Below are 25,818 nucleotides of genomic sequence, written 5' to 3'. Positions count from 1 at the left end.
TCTGTAGCCAAAACAAATTCCTTGTGTGTGTGAAGCACACTTGGCAATAAAACTGATTCTGATTCTGATTCTGAAATAAAGTAAAGCAATTAAACTGCATTACTGACCTCTGTGTTTGCATGCATGATTTTGGAGCGAAACGGCACAATGGCGAAAACAACAGAAAGTGTCCAGAAAATAAAGAGCACACCGGACGACTGCACTCCTTTCAGACGCTCAAACTGGATCAGGAAAGTGGCTAAAAGCTGCACAAACACACACACAGATTTATTATTCACACATTGTACTGCATCTTTATATTATTCACATACTGTACTGCATCTTTAACACTGCTAGATGGGGTTTAGATTTATATACGTATTAGTATAAATAGAATTTAGTTTTAATATACTGTAGGTTAGTCATGCATTTTATTAGGATTATTCTTTCACTTTTCACCCGAAATCAAAAAAATGTAAGCAAAACAAAAACAAAACAAAAAATAATAAAACAAATAAAAAATGATAAAACAAAAAATAAAACAATATAATATTATTAAAGTAATAAAAATAAAATATAAAAAAAATAAAACATAAATAAAACAATAAAACAAAACAAAAAAATAATAATGATCATGATGATGACAATAATAATAAAATAAAATAAAAAATTAATTAAATTAAATAATAAAATATAAAAAATAAAATAAATAAAATAATAAAAATGTATAAAAAACAAATACCAATAATAATAATAATAATAATAATAATAATAATAATAAATAAAACAATTAAAATAAAATATTAAAATAAAACAAAAATAACAATAAAACGAAGAATAAAATATTTTTTAATTAAATAATAAAAATAAAATAAACAAAAATAATAAAATAAAACAAATAAATAAAACAATCAAACAATAAAACTATATATTATAAAACTATAATAAAACTATATATTATTACAAATAAAATAAAATATAAAGCACAGTAAACAAAATAAAATTAAATACATAATTAAATCAATAACACAATTAATTAAAATAAAATAAATAAAACAAATCAATAAAATATATTACAAAAAACATTTATTCTCAAAATATTACATGAAAATAGGATTCAACAAAAAACTAAAAAAATTACAGCAATAACAAACCATATTAATATTTTGGCCATTTTAGTTTTTACTGTCCAATAAAAGCCTCTTTGCGAAATCTAACACACAATGCACCATTTAATAAAACAGCTCACACTTAAATCGACCCAATAAACACTCACCTACATTTCTGATGTAATAAATAAGTGTTATGAGAAAGACTCATGATTGCAGCTTGTTTTGAAATCGTACTGTACATATTTAATATCTGCTGTATAATGTATGACTGTAAGCACTAACCATTGTCATGCCAACTATTAAAGGAGTGACGAAATATATGGGAGAAATTTTAGAACCCTGATTCATCTGGTGAAACGCCGAAAACAGATCCGTCCAGCAGACGATCCACAGAATCAGGCCCAGAACCTGCACACACACACACACACACACTTCTCATTCATATGAGATCATATTTCTCACTCTACTGAAAACTTAAAGGCAAATGTTTGCTTAAAAAAAATTAAGAAATATAATATATAAGAAATATTAATACACTTTTCAAAAACTAATGATCACATGTCCAACATAACACATCACTAAATAAAGTATATGACATCAAATGATAGATAAGAAATAGTGAAATAATTAACAAGATCAAAATAATAATAATAACATAAAATGATACTTAGAAAATAATGAAATGATTATTTTTATGAAAATATTAATAAAATAATAATATAAAAATAACAAACGATAAATTACCATGAAATAATTATGAAACAATATGAAATTATGTTAAAATCATGAAATAATAATGAATTAATGAAGTTTTATGACAATATTAATGGAGTAGTGATATAAAACAATAAATAATATTGTAATAATTAATCATATGAAAAAATAGATAAATAATAATGAAATCATTAATAAATAATATGAAACAATAGAAATAATAATGAAATAATTAATAAAATGAAAATATTAATGAAATAATAATATGAAAGAATAGATCAATAATAATAAAACAGATAAATACATGAAAATTATAATGAAATAATTAATAATACATTTAATAATTTAATAATTAATAATATGAAATTATAAATCTATACAAATTAAATAATTATATAATTAATAAAAAATAATAATTAAATAATTAACAATATGAAATGATAAATAAATAAAAATTAAATAATTAAATAATTAATAATATGAAATGATAGATAAATAAAAATTAAATAATTATAAAAAAATGAAACACTGACTAATCTAAAAGGACAGAGTTGTTATTTGATCCCTGCAGTATATATAGAGTATGGTGATATATATATATATATATATATTCTCAGACCGTCTTGATTCTGTTGAGAATGGACATCATGATGTATCCGCGGTTGTTCCTCCTCAGGTGTAGTATATAGAGAGGAGCTGCGGCCCACAGGTAAATACACGGAGCCCACGATAAAACTGACATCTGGAAACATTCTGGCAGATCCGGCTGCTGCCCGTACAGCGTCAGGTTCAGTTCCTGAAGAGAAACAGCAGAAACCACACACTCAATAATCAACAACCATCAGCATTACATACACACTGACAGGATATCATTCATTCATTCATTCATTCATTTTGTTGTCGGCTTAGTCCCTTTATTAATCCGAGGTCGCCACAGCAGAATGAACCGCCAACTTACCCAGCAAATGTTTTATGCAGCGGATCTCCTTCCAGCTGCAACCCATCTTTGGGGAACACCCATACACACTCATTCACACTCATACACTACGGACAATTTAGCCTACCCAATTCACCTGTACCACATGTGTTTGGACTGTAGGGGAAACCGGAGCACCCGGAGGAAACTCCACACAGACTGGATATTATTATTTTTTTATGTTATGAATATTTTTAGAATTGTTAAATAATAATAATAATAATAATTAAATAATTTGTATTATAAATTATATAAAAAAATAATTACACTTTAATAATATTAAATACAATATAGAGTATTAGATACACTGATGGGGGAGGGAATTAAATCTAAATAAAAGTTTATATAATTACTAAATAAAAATTATATTTAAATACATAATATATATTAAAATATCTAAAAATAATTACATTTTAAATAATATTAAATAAAACTGATACACAGATTAAATATAATTAAATATAAATAAAACTATTTATTTATATATATATATATATATTACTATATTTTTATATTATTATATATGTTATCAATATTTATAATACACACTTATTAGACATTAATAAAAGCGAGAATGAAATACTACTACAAAAACAAATTAAATATAAATATAATAATAATTTTAAATAACATAAAAATATTACTTATGCTTTTAATAAAAAATTAAATATAATTCAAAAATAATACACGGAAGATTAATATAGATACACTGATAGAGGAGAGGGACTACAAAACTAGAAAAATATATATTATTTACACATTTTATGAATATTTATAATTATTAAATAATTATAATTAAAAACAATTAAACAAAAAAATTAATCTCTGTAAATGAAGTCATGATAAAGTAATGTGAAGATTCAAATTTTTGCAAACAAAATTTATAATAAATATTTATAAATAATTAATTTATGAATAATAATAATTTATAATAAAAAATTCAAACACATGAAAAAATAATTGTATTGTTTAAAAAATATTAATACATTTTATAATCTTTTAATGTGTTTGAATTATTATTATAACATATGAAAAAAAATGGAAATTGTAGCCAAACCCTAATTAAACACACACACACATACTGTATTTAAAGGTTTATATATCGGCTCTTTGTGTTTAAAGATAAAAGAAGCAGGCAGTAATAGGCATGTCACACAAGCTCTGGAGACTTTTATAACACCATGCATAATAACAGGCCTGGAGCAAACTAAAGTCCTTCGATATTCCTGAGCGGCGCCAAAAGCTCTGCAGATTGCTCAAAGATGGAGTAAAGAGTGTGTTTGTGTTTCTAATCGGCAGAAACAACCAAAACCTGATTAAACACACACACGCTCAGCTCATGATAACATCAATGAACTCCTTCATATCACCATATGAACTTATCCAGCATATGCTTTACTCAGCGGATGCCATTCCAGCTGCAACCCATCTCTGGGAAACACCCATACGCGTCCAGACAATTTAGCATACAAAATTCACCTGCACCGCATGTGTTTGGACTGTGGGGGAAAAAGACAGAGCCCCCGGAGGAAACCCACGGCAACACAGGGAGAACATGCAAACTCCACACAGAAATGCCAACTGACTCAGCCGAGGCTCAAACCAGTGACCTTCCTGCTGTGAGGCGAGAGCGCTACCCACTGCGCCACTGTCCTGTTCAATTTTTCACTGTATTTCCTGTATTATATTTTGTCTTCTGGATAAAGTCTTATTTGTTTTTGTAGGGTGAGTGGGGACGCTGACAATGAGGGTTGGATCCAAATGCAGTTCTAATGACAAGATAGTCAGGCAGCCAAAGGTCAACAGGGTCAAACAGAAGTATATAGACCAGGGGTCACCAACCCTGTTCCTGGAGAGCTACCTTCCTGCACATTCAGTTGCAACCCTGACCAAACACACCTGTTTGTAATTATCAAGTGCTGCTTTAGGTGCTATTAATTGGTTCAGGTGTGTTTGATCAGGGTTGGGACTGAATTCTGCAGGAAGGTAGCTGTCCAGGAACAGGGTTGGTGACCCCTGATATAGACCATCCAGAGTCGTAGTCATTAAACAGGTGAATGGTCAGTACAGGCGGAAGCAATGTAAACAAATAAACAAGGCGAGGGTCAAAACACAGCAAAGGAAAGCAAAGGAAATGTCACAGTACAGTTAAACAAGACTCAGCCATGTGTGTGTGATGTGTGTGTCTGCTGTATTTAAAGTCCCTGTAATCAGTCCTTAATGCATACCTGCCAGCACTACCGTTTTTCCCAGGAGTCTCCTGTATTTCAGACCCATCTCCCTTTTTGTCATTTCCCCCGGAAAACTCCCGGTCTTCAGTTTTCGGTTCCTACAGCCTCTGAGAAGTCTCTGAGAGGTACTGGACACAGACACATCCTCCTCCCAAACCCCCCACCCCCCAACGTCTGCCAGATTTTTAGAGACAGATGTTGGCAGGTATGCCTTAATGATCGTCCGGCTGTGTGTGTGTGTGTGTGTGTGTGTGTAATCAAACTGAAACAGGAACAGCTGTGTGTGCGAGGTGCATGACGGAACTTGTAGTCTATATACCAACGGATTTGTGGTTCTTTAGCGAACTGTGTGCATCCGCTAGATCGCTGGTGATCATAATAGTTTTATTTTGGCTAGAAAAAGCAGTTTTTAATCGTATTAAAGCCATTTTAAGCTCAATATTATTCGCCCCTTCAGCAATATTAGTGTTGGATTGTCTCCAGAACAAACCACTGTTATACAATGTCTTGCCTAATTACCCTAACTTTACCCTAATTACCCTAGTGAAGCCTTTACATGCCACTTTAAGCTGAACACTGGTCAGATATCTAGTCTAATATTGTGCGCGTCATCCATGCACGATGCTTCAACAGACGCAAGGTTTGAGTCCAGCATGTTTACATTAAAAACAGTAGAAAAGTGGTGCGTTGGAGAGGTAAGACACATTCTGTGTGAACAGCCCCTTAGAATGTTCATCAGCCAATCAGAATCAAGCATTGGAGAGCCCCATAGCATAATGAATAATGATGAATGAGCTCTGTAATGAAGGTTGTATTCCCGGTGTGTGTGTGTGTGTGTGTGTGTGTGTGTGTGTGTGTGTGTGTGTGTGTGTGTGTGTGTTGATGAACTGCAGTTCTTGGCCGACTCTCGATGTGCCTGTTTTTATCTCAGCTCAGGCCTTCAGATCACATGCACGTCTGTTTAAGGTCACATTTTGTCGTCATGTTCATGCACATTTCTCCATGCGCAGTGGTTTATAAGCGCTTCAGTGTTTTTCCATCTGTTTTACGCACTGTAGATTGCGTCAAAGCTGATTTACAGTATATGGAAGAACAAACAGAAGATAAGAACAGTTGGTCACTTTACAATAAGGCTTCATTAGTTTATGTATTTACTAACGTGAACTAGTAATGAAGAACACTTGTACAGAGGCCGGTAACGATAAGGGATTTTTGTGGTGTGATATATTGACACAGAAATTGTTGCGATAAGCGATATTATTGTCATTTTAAGAACATTTTATGCCACTGATAGTATACTCGTAGCATAATAAAGCAAATAGCCATAAACACTTTACTTAGATTCTATAATTTGATGTTAAAAAGGTAAATGTCCTATTATATATACTAATAAATGTCCTGTTAGGTAAATGTCCAATTATAAACGTTGACACCGGTGAGGTAGAAATTAAATGTCATAGTAAAGTGGCTTTAACGTTATTTGTGAAATTGTAAATACAGGGTTCAACATTAAGGAATTTTTCTACAGGTCCGATCAGGCCAATGGTTCACATAAGCCGCGTTTCCACTATCGCGCCTAAAGCGAGCGAGCCAGGGCGAGCCAAGGCCAGTGGCGTTTCCACTGTTACTTCCGGGGTCTAATTGGGCCAAAGTGGGCCTTTTTCGGCCCGCCGAATACCTTGGGCCAAAGAGGGCCAGCCGGGGCTTCGGGGCGGAGTGAAAGGAGAGGCGGGCACAGTTTTCCGATCGCACACGAGTACATGCGCCAAACACATAAACAAACAAATAAATAAGAGAAAGAAAACATCTGGAACAAATTATAGGCTGGGGTCTTTTTTGCATATGATCGCACTTATGTTTCTCTTTTAAATGTAAGGCTGTTGCATAAAATGATAGTTTTTATAAGTGACTTTTCTTTGCTGCGTCTCTTTGATGTTTCAATAACGCATACTAATCTTTACACCATATTAAAGACACAGCAGACAGTAAAGGTTTTCAAGAGGTTTTGTCAAGTTTAATACGTGTTTTTGCGCGTTTAGATGCCTGTGTATGTGTGTGAGACCGAGGAAAAGAGCGCTCCCTTCTCAGCTCTGTTGATGCCGCTTGCGGCTTTTTTCTTTTATTTTTATTGTTTTAATTTATTTTGGACATATTACACTGTATGAATACAACAGAAAGACATTAAACTTTACAAATTTCATGTCCACTTTTGTAGGCTCCAAACAATAGTGTCATATCTAGATAAAATAGCCCTATATTGAAATAATTTAAAGAATTACAAATATCAGATAGGCCTATAATAAAATCACATTAAACAAATAAACCAATATTAAACTGACAAAAGCTATAGCTATAACAATTAGGTACTATATCAAACTGTTTCAAATTTATATTAAACTTTCATTTTTCAAAAGCCTCTTTGAAAAAAAGATTTTAGATATTTTCTAAATAAATAAAAAAACACCAGAGAATGTTTTAAATATTATTTATAAAGTATTTGGATACGATGATATTAATCAATTCATGCAAACAGAGCATTTTCGGGGTGAGTGAAAGCAGAAATAGACGACCTTTTTTTCTGTCTGCAGCTGCGCAGCACTTTTTTGACGGGGAAAACTGCAAGTTCAAAATGTGTTTTGTGTCCTCAAACAAGTGTGTATGTTTTTATATAACGTGGTAAAATTAAAAAAGGAAATTTTAAATACATAAAGAGCTTTATTAGTGCATAGCTGCTGAGCGCAACGAAATATAGGCTATATTTTATTACGTGCTGCTCTTATGTGCTGAAACACTGAACACTTTCCTTTACTTAAGATATGGTTTCCGCCTCACTGCTCAACCTCCCGGGCGATTGGCCCGGCTTGGCCCGATATAAGCCCTGGCTCCCACTGGCCCGATAGTGGAAATGCGGCTATTTCTACTTGCCCTGCCAAAATTTTCATCGGCCCAACCAAAGACAAAACTAAATTTGATAGCTATTTTTAGCCACACATTTTGAATAATATGTCAAAAATAATGTCTCTAATTATTTAAATGTTAATAATTATTTAAATAATGTATTTAAATAGCATTTTAATAAACATATAATGAGCAAAATTCTGTGTTTACAAATCAAAAAGGGCAGTATGGAAAATGTGAAGTTATTTTATTGCAGTTTATTGCAATTATTTAACAAAAGGTGGCCGCAATCTGGTCAGTAATGATCCCGTCTACTGTCCCAAGCATCTCTCACACTGGCCCCGGGCCATTGGGCAGTCCTGAAATATATATATTGCAATAGTGAAAAGAATTGAGGTCATCTCCAAGTATTGCACGATAAGTCAATACATTGATTACTGTGACAGGCCTACTTGTACAGCATTTACTAGTCATAGTTCAACAGATGCGTTAGTAACATCCAAAGTCATGCTTGTTGTGATTTAGTGTGAACTAACAATGATCGACTGCATTTCCATTAACTAACATGAACAAATACTGTAATAAATGTATTGCTCGTGGCTTGTTTGTGATAGTAAATACATTAACTAATACAGCCTTGTTGTAAAGTGATGCTGAATATTAAATTCAGTATATAAGGCAGGTGTAAGTCTCACCCAGATTAATATGCAGTCTGAAGTTCATGGCAACACTCCAAGTACTTGTTAACATCTAACGCAAGTATATTAAGTACAAATTGCATTGTTCATCATATTAACAAGCTTCCAGCCACATTTGATTACTCGCATTTGTTCTTGTTCAAGAATCTGAAATATGTCTCAGTAGGGCATATGAAGGTAAAGACGAAATGATTAGTGCTTCTGTCAACTTGTAATTATTTTTTGAACAATGTTTATCAAAGCAAGGAAACTTAACTTCCTATTATATTATTCTCCTGGAGGAAGTCTTATTTCTATATAAAACAGCCAATAATATTAGATGTATTATTTAATAATTGATGTTATTAATATTATTATACCTGTTAGGAAATTATTTTTTGATTGGCTACAGAAGGAACCACTGTTGTCTAATAACTTGCCAAATCAATCTAATTAGCCTAATTCAGCTTTTAAATAGCAACAATAAAATAAAATAAATAAATGAAATTAAAAATCTTTTAAATATGTAGAATCCTTGTTTAATAATAATCAATTCATTCATTTTCCTTTAGGATTGGCATTTCTGTGTGGAGTTTGCATGTTCTCCCTGTGTTGACGTGGGTTTCCTCCGGGTGCTCTGGTTTCCCCCACAGTCCAAACACATGCGGAACAGGTGAATTGGGTATGCTAAAATTGACCATAGTGTATGAGTGTGTGTGAATGTGTGTATGGATGTTTCTCAGTGATTGGTTGCGGCTGGAAGGGCATCCGCAACGTAAAACATATAATGAATAACAAAAAGTAATATTCCAAAATAATATTTTACACCTATTAATAAAAATAAATAAATGAATAAATAATTAAAATAAACAAAATAGATAAAATAAAATAAGACAATGCATAAAATAAATAAATAGAATAAATAAATGCATAAAATAAATAAAATAAGATAAAATATACAAAATAATAAATTAAATAACACAAAATAGAAAATAATAAATAAATAAAATAAAATAAAATAATTATTTTTTAAATTAATTGCTAAAATTTTTTAATCTTTTAAATATGTATTATTTCATATATATATATATATATATATATATATATATATATATATATATATATATATATATATATATATATATATATATATATATGTCATATATTTCATATAATAATAATAATAATAATAATATTAAATAAAAAAAATAATAATTTAACCTTAATTCATTCTGAAACTAATAGGGAAAGTGACATTGCTATTTCTACACACTGTAATAAAGCCAGCTTTGTTGGACTGCTGTGTTTCCTGGATGTTTATTATCAGTATATCAATGCAAAGTCCTTCTCACGTCTCTTTCCTTTTAAACAAAAAATGAAAATAATTTCACTGTGAGCCTATCAGGGCCTTCGATCTAGACCAGCGTGAAATAATCTGATAGTGTTTACAGAGTTTCATTTGACATCTTATGAACATGTATACTTTTATACAAAAGACAATAAATATCCACAAAAGTAATCTTCAGACATACACTACCAGTCTAAAGTTTGGGGTCAGGTTTTTTTTTTTCATGTTTTTTTTTTTAAGAAAATTACTCTGTTCATCAATTCGGCATTTATTAAATGTAAAAAAGAGCTAAATTGTCAAATACTTTTAAATATTGTAAATAACTGCTTTCTTATTGTATGAGGCTTCAAATGAAATTATTTCTCCAGTCATTATTGCTTTTATTACCATTACCATTATTATTAATAATAACAACAATAACAACAACACCAACAATAATAATGATAATAATAAAATTATTATTATTAATAATAATAATCATAAATAATAATAATAATTATTATTATTATTACTATTATTATTATTATTATTATTATAACAATCTATAATATTAATCATAAAAATAATAATAAAATTAATAATCTTTAATACTATAAATATATCATAATAATAATCAACAACAATAATAATAATAATAATAATAATAATAATAATAATAATAATAATAATCAATAATCAATAATCAATAATAAAAATTAAAATAATCTATAATAAAGATGATAATAATAATAATAATTTAAGAATGTGTTCTGTATTTTTGATGAATTAACTGCAGCCTTGGTGAGTAGGGGAAGCGTATCTTTAAACATTTAAAAATTGGACCCCAAACTTTTGACCAAATAAATTGGCCATAGGGTATGAGTGTGCATCGGTGTTTTCCAGTACTGGGTTACAGCTAGAAGGGCATCCGCTGTGTAAAACATATGCTGGAATAGTTGGTGGTTCATTCCGCTGTGGCGACCCCTGATGAATAAAGGGACTAAGCTGAAGGAAAATGAATGAATGAATGAATGAATGAATGAATGAATGAATTTTAGTAGTTTTACCTGATATATACACATAAAGAAAACTGATATGTCAGTCTGAAGATTAATTTGTTAAATATTTACTTCAGTTTGCATATAAACACACATGTTCATAAGATAATCGTAAACACTCTCAGATTATATCAGGTCTGGAGTGGACTCTGGAATGGGGGGAAATGATTTCTGCAGTGTATAAGAGGACCTTTATATGAGTCTGCAAACATGAACGGTTTTAATAAGTCACTTTAAGCCAAAAGCAGAGCTGTGATGTGTTTGGGAGCAGATGAGCAGCGTTTCTCTCTAATATAAACACAGCTGCCGTCTCTCTGTCATCACTCTGACTGTATACGAGGGCAAACACAGGTCAAACAACCCAATCAACAATACAGATGTTAAAAAGCTGGCACACTGAAACATGCAAACACTGAACGCTGCATGCCTTCTGTGTTAAATTACATATTAAAGCACTTTCAAGTAAACCCTAGCCGAAATTATTTCATTGGATTATTATAAAATCACACAATGTTTTGTTCATTTTTTGAGTTGATGTATCGCTGCAACCACATTACAAAGACTCTGAAAAATAAAATTGAGCAGATCATAGATTAAGCGATTTTCTTGGACAGCTTCCAGCCAATCAGAAGCAAGAATTTCAATAGATTTTAGAACAAGCGATTTCATTGGCAACTTCCAGCCAATCAGAATCAAGAATTTTCACAGACTATGTATAAGCATTTAAATTGCACAGCTTCCAGCCAATCTGAATTAAGAATTTCAACAGACCATGTATAACTAATTTTATTATGCATCTTCTAGCCAATCAGAATCAAGAATTTTAAAAGATTATAGAATAAGCAATTTTACTGAATAAGGAGTTTAACCTATCGAGTCTAAGCCATTTTATTGGACAGCTTCCAGCCAATCAGAGTTAAAAATTCAACAGAGAATAGAATACGCAATTTAATTACACATCTTCCAACCAATCAGAATCAAGAAATTTTCAACAGACCATGTATTAGTGATTTTATTGCAAAGCTTCCCACAAATCAAAATAAGCATTTCAACTGACCGTGTAAAAGCCATTTTATTGGACAGCTTCCAGCCAATCAGAGTCAAGAATTTCAATGGATTATAGAATAAGAGATTTTATTGGCCAGCTTCCAGCCAATCAGAATCAAGAATTTCAACTGACCACGTATAAGCCATTGCATTACACGGCTTCCAGCCAATCAAAATCAAGCATTTTTAAAGACTATTTATAAGCGTTTCAATTGCACAGCTTCCAGCCAATCAGAATAAAGAATTTCAACAGATCATGTATAATTGATTTTATTAAGCAACTTCCAACCAATCAGAATCAAGAATTGCAACAAATTAAGAATAAGCGATTTTACTGCACACCTTAAAGCCAATCAAAATAAGGAGTTCAACCGATCGGGTATAAGCCATTTTATTGCAAAGCTTGCAGCCAATCAGAGTCAAGAATCTCAACAGACAATAGAATACACAATTAATTACACATCTTCCAACCAATCAGAATCAAGAATTTTCACAGATTATAGAATAAAGCTGCGGTCACACTAGAGTTTGATAATACAAAATTCTGTCGTGCGGCTTTGCGAATAGGGGCGGGAATAAACTAGAATATTAGGCATTAAAAAAAGCGAGTGATTGCTCCATGTTTTAAATATCTGTCCAGAGAGGTCATGTTTTGATCCTCGGTTGGTCTCAAGCAGTCAAGTAATGCGATTTCGCAGGTCAGAGTTCACCAAGCTTGAACTTTGCACCACAACAACCTTTGAAACTTGCTTGCAGCCAATCAGAATCAAGAATCGCAACAGACCATGGAATATGTAGTTTAAGTACACATCTTCGGACCAATCAGAATCAAGAATTTCAATGGACTGTAAAATTAGCAATTTTATTGGCCAGCTTCCAGCCAATCAGAATCAAGAATTTCAACAGATCCAGAATAACACATCTTATTGCACATCTTCCAGCCAATCAGAATCAAGAAATTCAACAGATCATGGAATAATCTATTTTATTGCACAGCCTCCAGCCAATCAGAATCAAGAACTTCCACAGATTAAAGAAAAAGCTATTTTATTGCATACCTTCCAACCAATCAGAATCAAGAATTGCGTTAAAAGGTTGTGCAGGACGCTACGGTTGTAAATATAAAGTTTTACTTTATGCAAAGAAGCTTTTAAGAAGCATGCTTTTGTCTTCAGTAGATCCTGTGCCAGTCCTGCTTCAAGCACAGCTCACAGAAGCGATCAAATCTGGAGTATGTGTGTGTGTGTGTGTGTGTGTGTGTACTGATGATTCTTTCAGTCTGGAGGGATTAAGTGTGTGTTCCTGCTTTATGTCCTCCTCCAGATGGGTTGTGTTAGAGTTCAGCGTCTGCTTTAAACTCCTCTATTCATCTCTACGCACTTTAAAACACACCTCCAGCAAACCAGACCAGGGACATTCCTGCAGCGTGTACATGTTCGGGTCTTTCCTGAACTGCATATCATATTACAGACATACACGACTACACTGCACTGAGGGAGGGGAAGTGCATTTGTATAGTCACTGTGAACAATGCAGGGTGAAACGTAATCGATTTGTGTTGAGGCAACTTGAAGGAATCAAGTTAACTTATTAAGTTTTACAAGTGGATTGAACATAAAACAATTAGGTTGTCCCAAAAAAAACTCAAGAAACGTGTTGTTGCAACTCCTTTTAAATAAGTAGTTTGAACAAACAGCACAAATAGTTTTTTAAATGTGTTGGATTATATGTATTTGGGGTAATAGAGCACATATTTCACCCCCTTTTCAAGAATTAAGATGCGTCTTTTATACCTCCAGAATGTGTCTGTAAAGTTTCAACACCCATCAGATCATTTATACCTTTCAGAACATTGGCGTTTTCAGCTCTGAGCACATTGTTTTTGTTGCCTGTGCCTTTAATGCAAATGAGCTAGTTCTCCCCGCCCACTGTTCTCATTTACCTGTCAGAGTATATCTCCTGCTGCGTCAGATAAACAGCACAGTGACAGACATGAAGGATGCAGATCTCACGTAACGTCTGTGAGGAGTACTACAGTACGAACTTTTCCAATGATTATTTGATGTATTTGTTGTGGAGTTAATTCAAGCCTTTCTGCAATGACGAGTCACACACAATGTATGTCATTACACACATTCAGTGTGCATGTTTAACTTTGCACTGTTTTTGCACACAAATGTGACAGGATACACATTAATATCCACTGCTGACCTGATTTAGCGTCCACAAACTGGCAGATGTAAAACAGCAGTGTGTGTGTTGCCAAGTGCTGGTCAGGTGTGTATATGTGCTTCAGTGTGTGTGTGTGTGTGCTTGATGCTTCTGTCAGTCTATGTCGCTCCTGTTGCTGTTCATCTAACACTTCACATCTATAATCCTCTTACGCCTCATTCACACGGGGCTTCAGCGTCAACGCTTGACTGAAGGCGTGTCTGAAGTTGGGGCTAAGGCTATCGTCATAGCAACGTCAGCCAATGAAATTCAGTCAGCAATAGGCCACTGTCTAGCAGGTGTATTTGCATGCAGCGATCTGATTGGCTGACTCTTCTGTCGGCCCTTGAAAAGTTGAGCTAGTCCCAACTTCTGCAGCAAGCAACGCCTCTGAAGCGGCGCAAACGGATCCACAATGCAGTACGGCAACGCCTGACGTCACCCATTGAAAGTAAAGCATTGACGCTGATGCCCCGTGTGGATGGGGCGTTACTCTATGCTGACATTATCTTCAGCAGCTCAAGCACTCTAATAGCTAATGGACAGACGGCTGCTTCTCACTCAGGGCTGCCGTTTATGCTAATGAGATGGAGAGATAGGCACTAGTGGGTGGGGCTTTCCCCCTCTGATGACACGTACAAAGAGAGAATGTCAATCAAAGTGTTTCCTTCATCAAGTCTGATTATAAAACACACAATTACCTGATGTTTACCACTTAGATGCTGGAGATATTCACACACTGCTGACACACACCCCCATATTAAAGTGATTTCCGCATAATAGGTCTCCTTTAACCCATATGATGACGTTTCATTTCTCCACAGGTCATTAAGTAGACTATATTTACATTTAATATGCTTTTCCTGCAATTGTAATAAAAGTAAACACACACCCTCGTCATTAAACACTCTTTAACAGTCCACAAAAGAGTCGAGTGCTGACATGAAAAAAGGGGTGAGAGGTCAGAATGTCATTTCTGTAGAAAACCCAGAGGCTTTTGACACTAAATCTGAGGCGTTTCATTCTTAACTAACTGCTCACTGAGAGCCACATAAACACCCAGAGTAAGCAAAACACTCCTCAGAGTCCTGTCAGGGAGGAACACCCAATATGGTGAGATTTCAGCGTGTGGAGCAGGAAAATAAATGCTTTAAAGCTTCATACCTTTGTGTTTAGATAACTGAGGTGACAGCAGGGTTCCTACTCTAAAGCAAATAATAAGTTCACTAACATTCAATGATTTAAGAGATGAATCTCCATGCTTCTGTGAATGCTGAATTTAACACAAACGACACAAAATGTAGGGAAGCTTGGCCTTTTTTTAAATTGCAGCAGATATAATTGCAGCGGTAAAGCCATCCACACGGAGATGAGCAGTCAGCTGGAAGCGCTAAAAGAAACAGAAGCCGGTGTTGGCGTTATACCACCCGGTATCATTCGTTTTAAAGACGAAATGCAGCCATACGTAGCTCTGCCTACTAATTTGTGCTCTCCAGAAATGTATACAGGGGTACATTTTCAAAACCAGCCTGTGTTAAAATATCTCCTTTTGTGTGCCTTAATATTTGTGTTAATAACCCCATTGCTGTTTTTGCATGCGTAATCAAGAGTAAACCACATGCCGATGTTTAGTGCACACTATGTAGTGATGATGACTCAAGGGGAAGTGCACTGACCTCTGTCCTATTGCTTTCATATACACCGAATCAAAGTCTGAAATCAAAAACTAAAACTATATACAAACTTCTTTATAAACACCTCGGTTTAATGTTTTTTTAAAAAGCTTCCTCAGCCTTCATGCACTGATAACGCTGTGAAACCAAAACACTGAGCACTTCTTTAACCTTTGTGCGTTAACCATTTATTTTTAGGTGTCCTGGTTGAGCTATTCATTTAAATAATATTAATTAATTACATGCAACAAGCCAAAACCACATTTTAAGAATATAAGTACACATAACTCATTAATATTACATGTGTTTGCATAAAATAAGTGCACGCAGAATTAATTAATTAATTACCACATATGGGTAAAATGTGCTTGTATTTATAAAATGTATTTATACATAATTAATTGAAATCACTACTAAAGTAAGTACATAACAAAGACACCTAAAACTGAAGTGTTACTTATGACGTTGTGTGAGTTTCTCCTCTTGTCTGCTTTATTATAGTGTAACAGGGTGGTTCAGTTTTTAATTAACAGAATTAGTTTCTAGTTTCACATCCTCTGCTCTCATTTCAAGACTAATTTTAACTCCTTTTCAAACATTTCCTAAAATGTTGTTAACATAATATTACTAGTTCTTTTACAAGATGCTGGTATTCGGCTTAAAGTGACATTTAAAGGCTTAACTAGGTTAATTAGGTTAACTAGGCAAGTCCCTGGACAACAAAAGCCATATTTTTAAGGAGGGGGGTGTAATATTAGCATTTCTTTTACACTTTTTAAAATATATTTTTTTTATTTTAAACTAACTGAAATAAATACAACCAGAAGAGAAAAAATATATATAATATAATATACTATAATATAATAATATAATATACTATAATATAATATAATATAATATAATATAATATAATATAATATAATATAATATAATATAATATAATAATAATATAATTATAATATAATATAATATAATATAATATAATATAATGTAATATAATAATAATATAATATAATATAATATAATATAATATAATATAATATAATATAATGTAATATAATAATAATATAATATAATATAATATAATATAATATAATATAATATAATATAATATAATATAATATAATAATAATATAATATAATATAATATAATATAATATAATATAATGTAATATAATAATAATATAATATAATATAATATAATATAATATAATATAATATAATGTAATATAATATAATATAATATAATATAATATAATGTAATGTAATGTAATGTAATGTAATGTAATGTAATGTAATATAATGTAATATAATGTAATGTAATGTAATGTAATGTAATGTAATGTAATATAATATAATATAATATAATATAATATAATATAATATTTATTAATTCATTTTCTTTTAGCCTTAGTCCCCTTATTAATCTGGGTCGCCACAGCAGAATGAACCACCAACTTATCCAGCATATGTTTTTACACAGCCGAGGCCCTTACAGCTGCAACCCAGTACTGGGAAACCTCCATACACACTCATACACACACAGGCACTACGGAAAATATAGCTTAACTAACTCACCTATACCACATGCGTTTAGACTGTGGGTTCGCCACAGTGGAATGAACTGCCAACTATTCCAGCATAAGTTTTATGCAGCGGATGCCTTTCCTGCTGCAACCCAGTGCTGGCAAACACCCATAAACACTCATGCACTACAGCCAGCCAGTTGATCAGTTCCCCTATAGCGCATGTGTTTGGACTGTGGGGGAAACCGGAGCACCCGGAGGAAACCCACACTAACACGAGGAGAACATGCAAACTCCACACAGAAACACCAACTGACCCAGCCGGGATTCGAACCAGCGACCTTCTTGCTGTGAGGACACAGTGTTACCCACTGAGCCACCGTGCAACCTTAAATGTATTTATTTATTCATTTTTCTCATGAGGGCTAATAGTTTGTTGGTCAGCTGAATATAGAGAGCAATGCAAAGAAGCATTGGGAAAGTCAGTGTCTAAACATAAGGTCTGTGTTTCGCTTCTCCTTTGCAGTCCTCTGAATTCCCCGTCTTTTCTCATCTTATGATGATTTGAGAAGGAAATCTGCTTTCGGAAAGCAAAAGTGTCAAACTCACTTCCTGCTGGATTGTTTAGCTAGCAATTGTGTAAATGTGTGTGTGTGTGTGTGTGTGTGTGTGTGTGTGTGTGTGTGTGTGTGTGTGTGTGTGTGTGTGTGTGTGTGTGCTACGCCTCTGATTTCCTGAGGAGAATCTGATATGCTGCTGAAAACACACACACACACACACATGGAAGTGCAGTTATTATGTGGACATATTCCTATAATCCAGTGTTTGCATCAGTGTTGCAGTGCAGATCTCCTGATATTTGCTTTAATTAGTCGCTGTGGGTGAACTTGAGCACTCAGAATACATTAGTGGCAAACAGATCTGGGTTTTTAAGGGCTGAAGACAATATCTAGAGAGCCTGATATGTGATAACGCTGATATGTGATGCTTATTGCAGGAAGGCATATGTATACAGCTGAAGTCAGAATCCTTCGCCCTCCTGTGATATTCCTTTTCCAATATTTCCCAGATGATGTTTCTCAGATTCAGCAGTTGTTCTCAGTGTTTCCTCTAATATCTGTTCTTCTGGAGAAATTCTTATTTGTTTTATTTGGGCTAGAATAAAAGCAGTTTTAATAGTGTTAAAGTCATGTTAAGGTCAATATTATTCACCCCTTCAGCAATATTAGTGTTGGATTGTCTCCAGAACAAACCACTGTTATACAATGACTTGCCTAATTACCCTAACTTTACCCTAATTACCCTAGTGAAGCCTTTACATGTCACTGTAAGCTGAACACTAGTCAGATATCCAGTCTAATATTATTTAGTCATCATGGGGAAGATCAGAATCAGTTATTAGAAATGAGTTATTAAACTATTATGATTAGAAATGTGTGTTTTGACAGAAACAATATGCATTTCTAGTGGTTCCTCTTGAAAATAGGAGTTATATTCATATCCTCTATCTCTGGAAATGAATGTTATGGAGTCTTAAAAATTGAAATTATTTATTCTGTGACTAACAATGCTGGCAAACATGTAATGAGACTAAATGATAATAATTAAGGCTATGATATTGGCAAGCCCCCTCCCTCTTTTTTTCTTGTATGTGTTCAACCTTCTTGCTTTCCACAATGCTAACCACTGAGCCACCATGACACCCGCATTTAGTTTTCCTTGCTGAAAATGACCCTCTGGTTGAGTGTGTTTTCATCTCATTTCATTTTTCATCTGGTGTGTGTGTGTGTGTGTGTGTGAATCGTTGCAGAAGAAGTTACACTCTCCAGCTAATTATTAACCATACTTCGTCTCTTAGTGTGTTTTGAGGTTTTCCCGAACACTGTATGCCATTGTGATATCGCGACGCCTGTTTTCACCCTATATGAAGAGTGTGTTTGTTTGTGTGTTAAACTTGTGATAAGCTCCATGTCCCGACGTGGCTTTGCAGATCAATCTAAACGTACAGTAGAAGCTTTCTAAGAACTGCTCTGAGGATTGGAAATGTAGGGCAAATACCTGCCGACCGTATCTGTCCTGGGCTGACTTCAGCCATTAAGCACATTAAAGTGGCCGTTTTCTGCATTTCTCTGCCATTGATCCTCCGCCTAAGCTGGACTTTTACTTTGCACCGTAAACAATCATAATTAGGTTTTGCACGAATGAGCACTTTAAGCCTTCCGCTGACATTATTTGAACTGATTAGTTATAAAAATAAGACACTTATACTTACAAAAACATGATCGTTTTCTGTAAACTTTAGCTTTTTTATTATTATTAACAATACTACTAATACTACTACTAATAATAATAATAATTATTATTATTATTATAATTATTATTATTATTATTGTTATTATTATTATCATTATTATTATTATTATTGTTATTATTATTATTATTATAACATCAACAATAATAATTATTGTGATTATACAACAACAGCTTATAATAACAATAACATAAAAATAATAATAGTAATTGTTATTATTGTTATTATTATTAATGTTATTATAGAACATAAATTAAAAATTTACAATTATAAAAAACACAATTATTACAATTATTAAAAAAATGTTTAAAAAATTATAAACTTTTGTTTATTGTTATTATTATTATTAACAATAATAATCATAGTAATAATAATAATTATTATTATTATCATAGAAAATAAATAATAAAAAAAGATAATCAACAGCAGCATATAATAACAATAATATATAATAATAATAATAATAATTATTATTATTATTATTATTATAAGTATTATTACTGTTGTTGTTATATTATAAAATAATAGAGATTATCAACAATAGCATATAATACCATAACATATAATAACAATAATAATGTATTTGTAATTATTATGAAAATAATAATAAAGATAATTAAAACCAGCATATAATATTAATAACAATAATAATAATTGCTATTATTACTATTGTTATTATTATTATTAATAATATTTTTATTGTTGTTTTTATTATTATTATCATCATCATCATCATTATTATTATTATTATCTTTATTATTATTATTATTAGTATTTATTATTAATATAGAATAGAAATAATAATGAAGATATGAACTGATCAGCTATAAAAACTGTTACAAAAACTGCTTATGACTGTTTATGTAAACTTTTGTTTATTATTATCAACAATATTATTAATAGTTATTATTATTATTATTATTATAGAAATAATAATAAAGATAATCATCAACAATATGTAATAACAATAGCTAATAATAATAATAATAATAATAATAATAATTCATACAGAAATTTTATTTTGGCTTAGTCCCTTTATTTATCAGGGGTTGCCATGGTGGAATGAACCAGCGACTATTCCAGCATGTTTTACGCAGTGGATGCCCTTCCAGCCGCAACCCAGTACTGGGAAACAACCAACCAATTTTTTCTTGCAAATGTTTGGGATAATGTATGTAAAGAGGTCTACTAATTATATAACATTGTTCTAGTGGATATTGTAATGAAATAAATCTTATATTGCGCCTTTCACACATGAAAATCCCTGTTGGGCTTCGCTGTGGGACAGTTTGGGTTGTTTTTCAGACTGATGACCCACAGATCACATCTCAGCATCATAATCATAAGCAGAGTTCAAAACACAACAAATAATCAGCTGCTCTGCAATAATGTTGGTGACTCTCCAGCTTTGACAGAAACTTCTGCTCCGATCCTAAAGCCTGAGACTGCTGGAAAACACTCATTCCAGTAGCGCAGCAAAAGGGATTCAACACAGTGTCGGGATCCCGAAACGCAAGTGCTTCGAAACACTGCACCGAAGCATGATCCTAAACACGCAGGTCATGAGCCTGATGTGCTTTAAAACACCAGGTCACGCGACTAAAGCGATTCAAAGCATCAGAGACCTAGTGAATCTGCATTTGACTGACAGGGCTGGAACAAAAAAATAAAAAATTTGCATGTTCTCCCCGTGTTGGCGTGGGTTTCCTCCGGGTGCTCCGGTTTCCCTCACAGTCCAAACACATGCGCTACAGGGGAACTGATTAACTAAATTGGTCGGGGTGTATAAGTGTGTGTGTGTGTGTGTGAATGAGTGTGTATGGGTGTTTCCCAGTACTGGGTTGCAGCTGGAAGGGCAGCCGCTGTGTAAAACATATGTTGGCATAGTTGGCAGTTCATTCCGCTGTGGCGAGCAAAAGTCTGTTAATAACGCAGTAAAAGTCTTGCTTGTTTAGTAAAGTGTAAACTGCCCTACTGTAGGCGTTTGCCTGAATTGACCGCAGTGTTAACCGGGATTTATTCAAGCAGACATGCAACAAACTCAGAGCCAAAAGCAACGAATTCTGCAGATCACGAGACAATCCAGCAGGTCAGAGCAAAAACCTGAGAGAAACAAACCGAGGTCAGACGAGGACACGCGGTCACCTTACTTGGCATCTCACACACTCGCCGGTTTAATGGCGTTACTGTAATATTGAGGATTAACCACTTTGCGCTGATGTGAAATTGGGACAGAGCGAATAATCCTGAGCTCCGTGTGTTCGAGTAACACACTTATTCATTCAGGTTTCAGCATCCGAATCTGTTTAATACTGCCGTGCAAAGGTAAACAATGAGTTACTGATGTTTTGAATGAGCAATTTTGCTAGCAATATTCAGAAATAGGTCCAATATCAAGATAGACTTATGCAGGAATTAATAAACTAGAGAGAATTTATCAGTATTTTATTATCTTATGCAAAAAACAATGTATATATGTCACTCATTCCTTCGGCTTAGTCTCTTACTTATCAGGGGCCACCACAGTGGAATGAACCGCCAACTATTCCATCATATGTTTTACGCAGCGGATGCCCTTCCAGCTGCAACCCAGTCCTGGGAAACACCCATACACACTTAGTTTCCCCCACTGCACTGCGTCCACGGAAACTGTTCATTAGCTATTTTCCTCATTTCAGTTCAGTGGTTTTCTGGGCACTCGATGCATGCATTAGATTCAGTGCAATCACCGCAGGCGAGCTGCATCCCACTGCAAAATCACTGAAAACAACATTTTCATCCTGGCAGCAATGATCTGTGATTGAAACAGCTGATTTCCAGGAGATTTCTCCAGCTGCTGAATGAACGAAGGCATCTGAGGACGCGAGCGGTGTGTGAATCGCTGCATGTAGAGCAAGCGGGGGAAATGGAGGAATAAAATGAGCGCGAGAGAAATGTTTAACGCATCAGCGATTTTCTATGAGGAGCACAGACATATACAGCCGACGGTGAACCCCGGACTTACAGCAGTCTGAGACAACAGCTGAACACAGAGGGATTACACACACCTTATACTGTTAATATATGGTACGATTCAATTTAATTTATGATATAAGTTGATTTATTAGAGGTCACCACAGCAGAATGAACCACCAACTATTCCAGTATATGTTTTAGGTAGCAGATGCCATTCCAGCTGCAACCCAGTACTGTGAAACACCCATATATACTCATTCACACACACACACACACACACACACACACACTACGGCCAATTTAGTAAATCAATTCCCCTATAGCGCATGTGTTTGGACTGTGGGGGAGCACTCGGAGGAAGCCCACACCAACACAGGGAGAACATGCAAACTCCACACAGACACAGAGACTGACCCAAACGGGACTCGAATCAGAGACCTTCTTGCTGTGAGCCCACAGTGCTGACCACTGAGCCACCGTGCTGCCCTATATAAGTTAATTCATTGATTTAATATATGTATTTATTAAAATGATGTAATTATGAAAGTGAATTGTTTGTTGCAGAAGCATGTGGAAAATATAAGAGGGTATACAATAGGATATTGCATATTCATTTATTTATGCATACATGAATACATAATTATATTTAATGCAAATTAATATTGACTTTTGCAATACTTATTGGGCGCTATAGTTTTAAAATGCATTATTTTGATCAGCTATTTATGACAGATGATCACTCGAGGTCCTAAAGAGACGTCAGTTTGATGGATTAAGTGAAATATAGAGACTTAATTTAATTATTTATTTAATTATTATTATTATTATTAATATTCATTCACTCATTCTCTTTTCAGCTTAGTCCCTTTATTAATCCGGGGTCACCCCAGCGGAATGAACCGCTAATTATTATTAATATAAATATTATTATTATTATTAATATTATTATCAATTTTATTATGATTATTTAATAATTACTAATATTATTTTTCTCTGTTTTCCTGCTGCTATTTAGACCTTTTGGAATCATATTAAGATTGTTTTACTATTGTTACTTGGCATTTTGCATCTTCAATTCAAGCATATCACGATTTTCTTTATTATTATTAAATGTCTTATTTTATTTTATTTTTATTATTCCAATTGCTAAGCTGCTTTACAAATTAGTTTTACCAATAAAAAAGGTGTGCTTAATTTGCATTGCTTACTATGATCCCGCAGTTTAAAAACTGGCTTTAAATGAGTGTAACTATTAAACTGGCGTCACTGTGGCGCAGTGGGTAGCACAATTGCCTCACAGCAAGAAGGTCCCTGGTTCGAGTCCCGGCTGGTTCAGTTGGCGTTTCTGAGTTTGCATGTTCTCCCCGTGTTGGCGTGGGTTTCCTCCGGATGCTCCGGTTTCCCCCACAGTCCGAACACATGCGCTATATGGACTAAATTGGCCATAGTGTATGAGTGTGTGTGTGAATGAGTGTGTGCGGGTGTTTCTCAGTACTGGGTTGCAGCTAGAAGAGCATCCCCTGTGTAAAACATATGCTGGAATAGTCGGCGGTTCATTCCGCTGTGGAGAACCCTGATGAATAAAGGGACTAAGCAGAAAAGAAAATGAATGAATGAACTATATTAAACCTGAGCATTAATCAGACAGTGTTTATACAGTGTTTCTGTTGGACATCATGTTTCTGTAAATGCAGAATAATTTCACAACACCAGCCTCAGGCTTCCTCTGTCTGAAACACATCGCTTCAACAGCAGGAAACCTCATAATTTAATATATGAGGGAAACAGAACACAAGTCAGACTATCTGGAGATGTTCAGTACATTTAGATTTGGCTTTCTAACACAAACATGGTCAGATCGTTACTGCTGTGTTAACACTTTGTGTTTATGCACTCTATCTGTTCATTTAGAATCGTAACTCATGTTAAAATGCATTATAATATTCACCTGTCCAGTCTTTTAATGCATTATATGAGCATTATTGGTTGTAAATAAACGTGCAGTATTGGTTGTAATACTAAAAATATACTATAATGCAATACAATTGCAGCTGATATCATGTAATACAGTGTGATGTGTATCAAGTTGCACAATAAATCTGTATATTATTGTCATTATTGTGTGCATGTGGGAAAGGGTGTGTAAACATTCATTCATTTTCCTTTGGTTAAGTCTCTATATCAGAGGTTGCCACAGTGGAATGAACTGCCAAGTACTCCAGCATTTGTTTCACACAGTGGATGCACTTACAGCTGCAACCCAGTACTGGAAAACACCCATACACATTCATTTACACACACACACACTCGTACACTATGGCGAATTTAGTTAATCAATTCCACTGTAGCGGATATGTTTGGACTGTGCAGAAACATGCAAACTCCACACAAAAAGCAGCCAGGACTCGAACCATTGACCTTCTTGCTGTGAGGTCACAGTGCTAATCACTGCGCCACCATGCCACCTGGGTGAAACTATGGTTAATTCTCTCATATTGACCTTATATGACTTAAAAATATTTGATTAACTCTGTTTAACGAGTTATAATTAAGCCCACACAGAAGCAGAAAACTGCAGATTTGTTAACCCATCATTCAGTCTATTTATTTATTTATTCATTCATTCATTCATTTTCTTTTCAGCTTAGTCCCTTTTGTCATCAGGGGTCACCGCAGCAGTATGAACCGCCAACTATTGCAGCATATAATTTACACAGCAGATGCCCTTCCAGCTGCAACCCATCACTGGGAAATTGTATTTATTTATATATATTTTATATATATATATATATATATATATATATATATATATATATATATAAAATATATATATATATATATATATATATATATATATATATATATATATATATATATATATATATATATATATATATATATATATATTTATTTATATATATTTATTTATTTATTTTTTATATACATTATGTATTTATGTAAATGTGTAAATATATTTATTCCATTTTCTATATTCCTTTCAGTAATATTTTTGAATAATATGTCAATGTTTAGATGATTTATGTACAAAAACCATTTGTAAAGTGATACTTTCTGCCTTTTAGTAGATATAATATTATACTTCCTGAAGCTTTTATTTATGAA

General features: G+C 33.4%; 2 protein-coding genes across 22 annotated transcripts in view; both read right to left on the bottom strand.

Annotated features, from left to right (window-relative positions):
• mprip (myosin phosphatase Rho interacting protein) overlaps positions 1-25,818 on the bottom strand; it is a 288,081-nt gene that overhangs the window by 23,708 nt on the left and 238,555 nt on the right. The gene's annotated exons all lie outside the window — the stretch shown is intronic.
• abcc3 (ATP-binding cassette, sub-family C (CFTR/MRP), member 3) overlaps positions 1-25,818 on the bottom strand; it is a 93,035-nt gene that overhangs the window by 60,334 nt on the left and 6,883 nt on the right. For all 21 annotated transcript variants that reach the window (XR_012387749.1, XR_012387750.1, XR_012387751.1 and 18 more), the window contains exons 2-4: positions 2,425-2,601; positions 1,374-1,499; positions 108-245 (exon numbers count right to left, since the gene is read on the bottom strand). Coding sequence is in view for 4 of the 21 variants with exons in the window: in XM_009306372.4 (XP_009304647.1) it covers positions 108-245; positions 1,374-1,499; positions 2,425-2,601 (441 nt within the window). In the remaining 17 variants the exon portion in view is untranslated. The remainder of the gene's footprint in view (positions 1-107; positions 246-1,373; positions 1,500-2,424; positions 2,602-25,818) is intronic.

Source organism: Danio rerio, chromosome 12, assembly GCF_049306965.1.
Source record: "Danio rerio strain Tuebingen ecotype United States chromosome 12, GRCz12tu, whole genome shotgun sequence".
In the NCBI taxonomy this organism is placed as follows: domain Eukaryota; kingdom Metazoa; phylum Chordata; class Actinopteri; order Cypriniformes; family Danionidae; genus Danio; species Danio rerio.
This window is presented reverse-complemented; position numbering and strand designations above follow the sequence as displayed.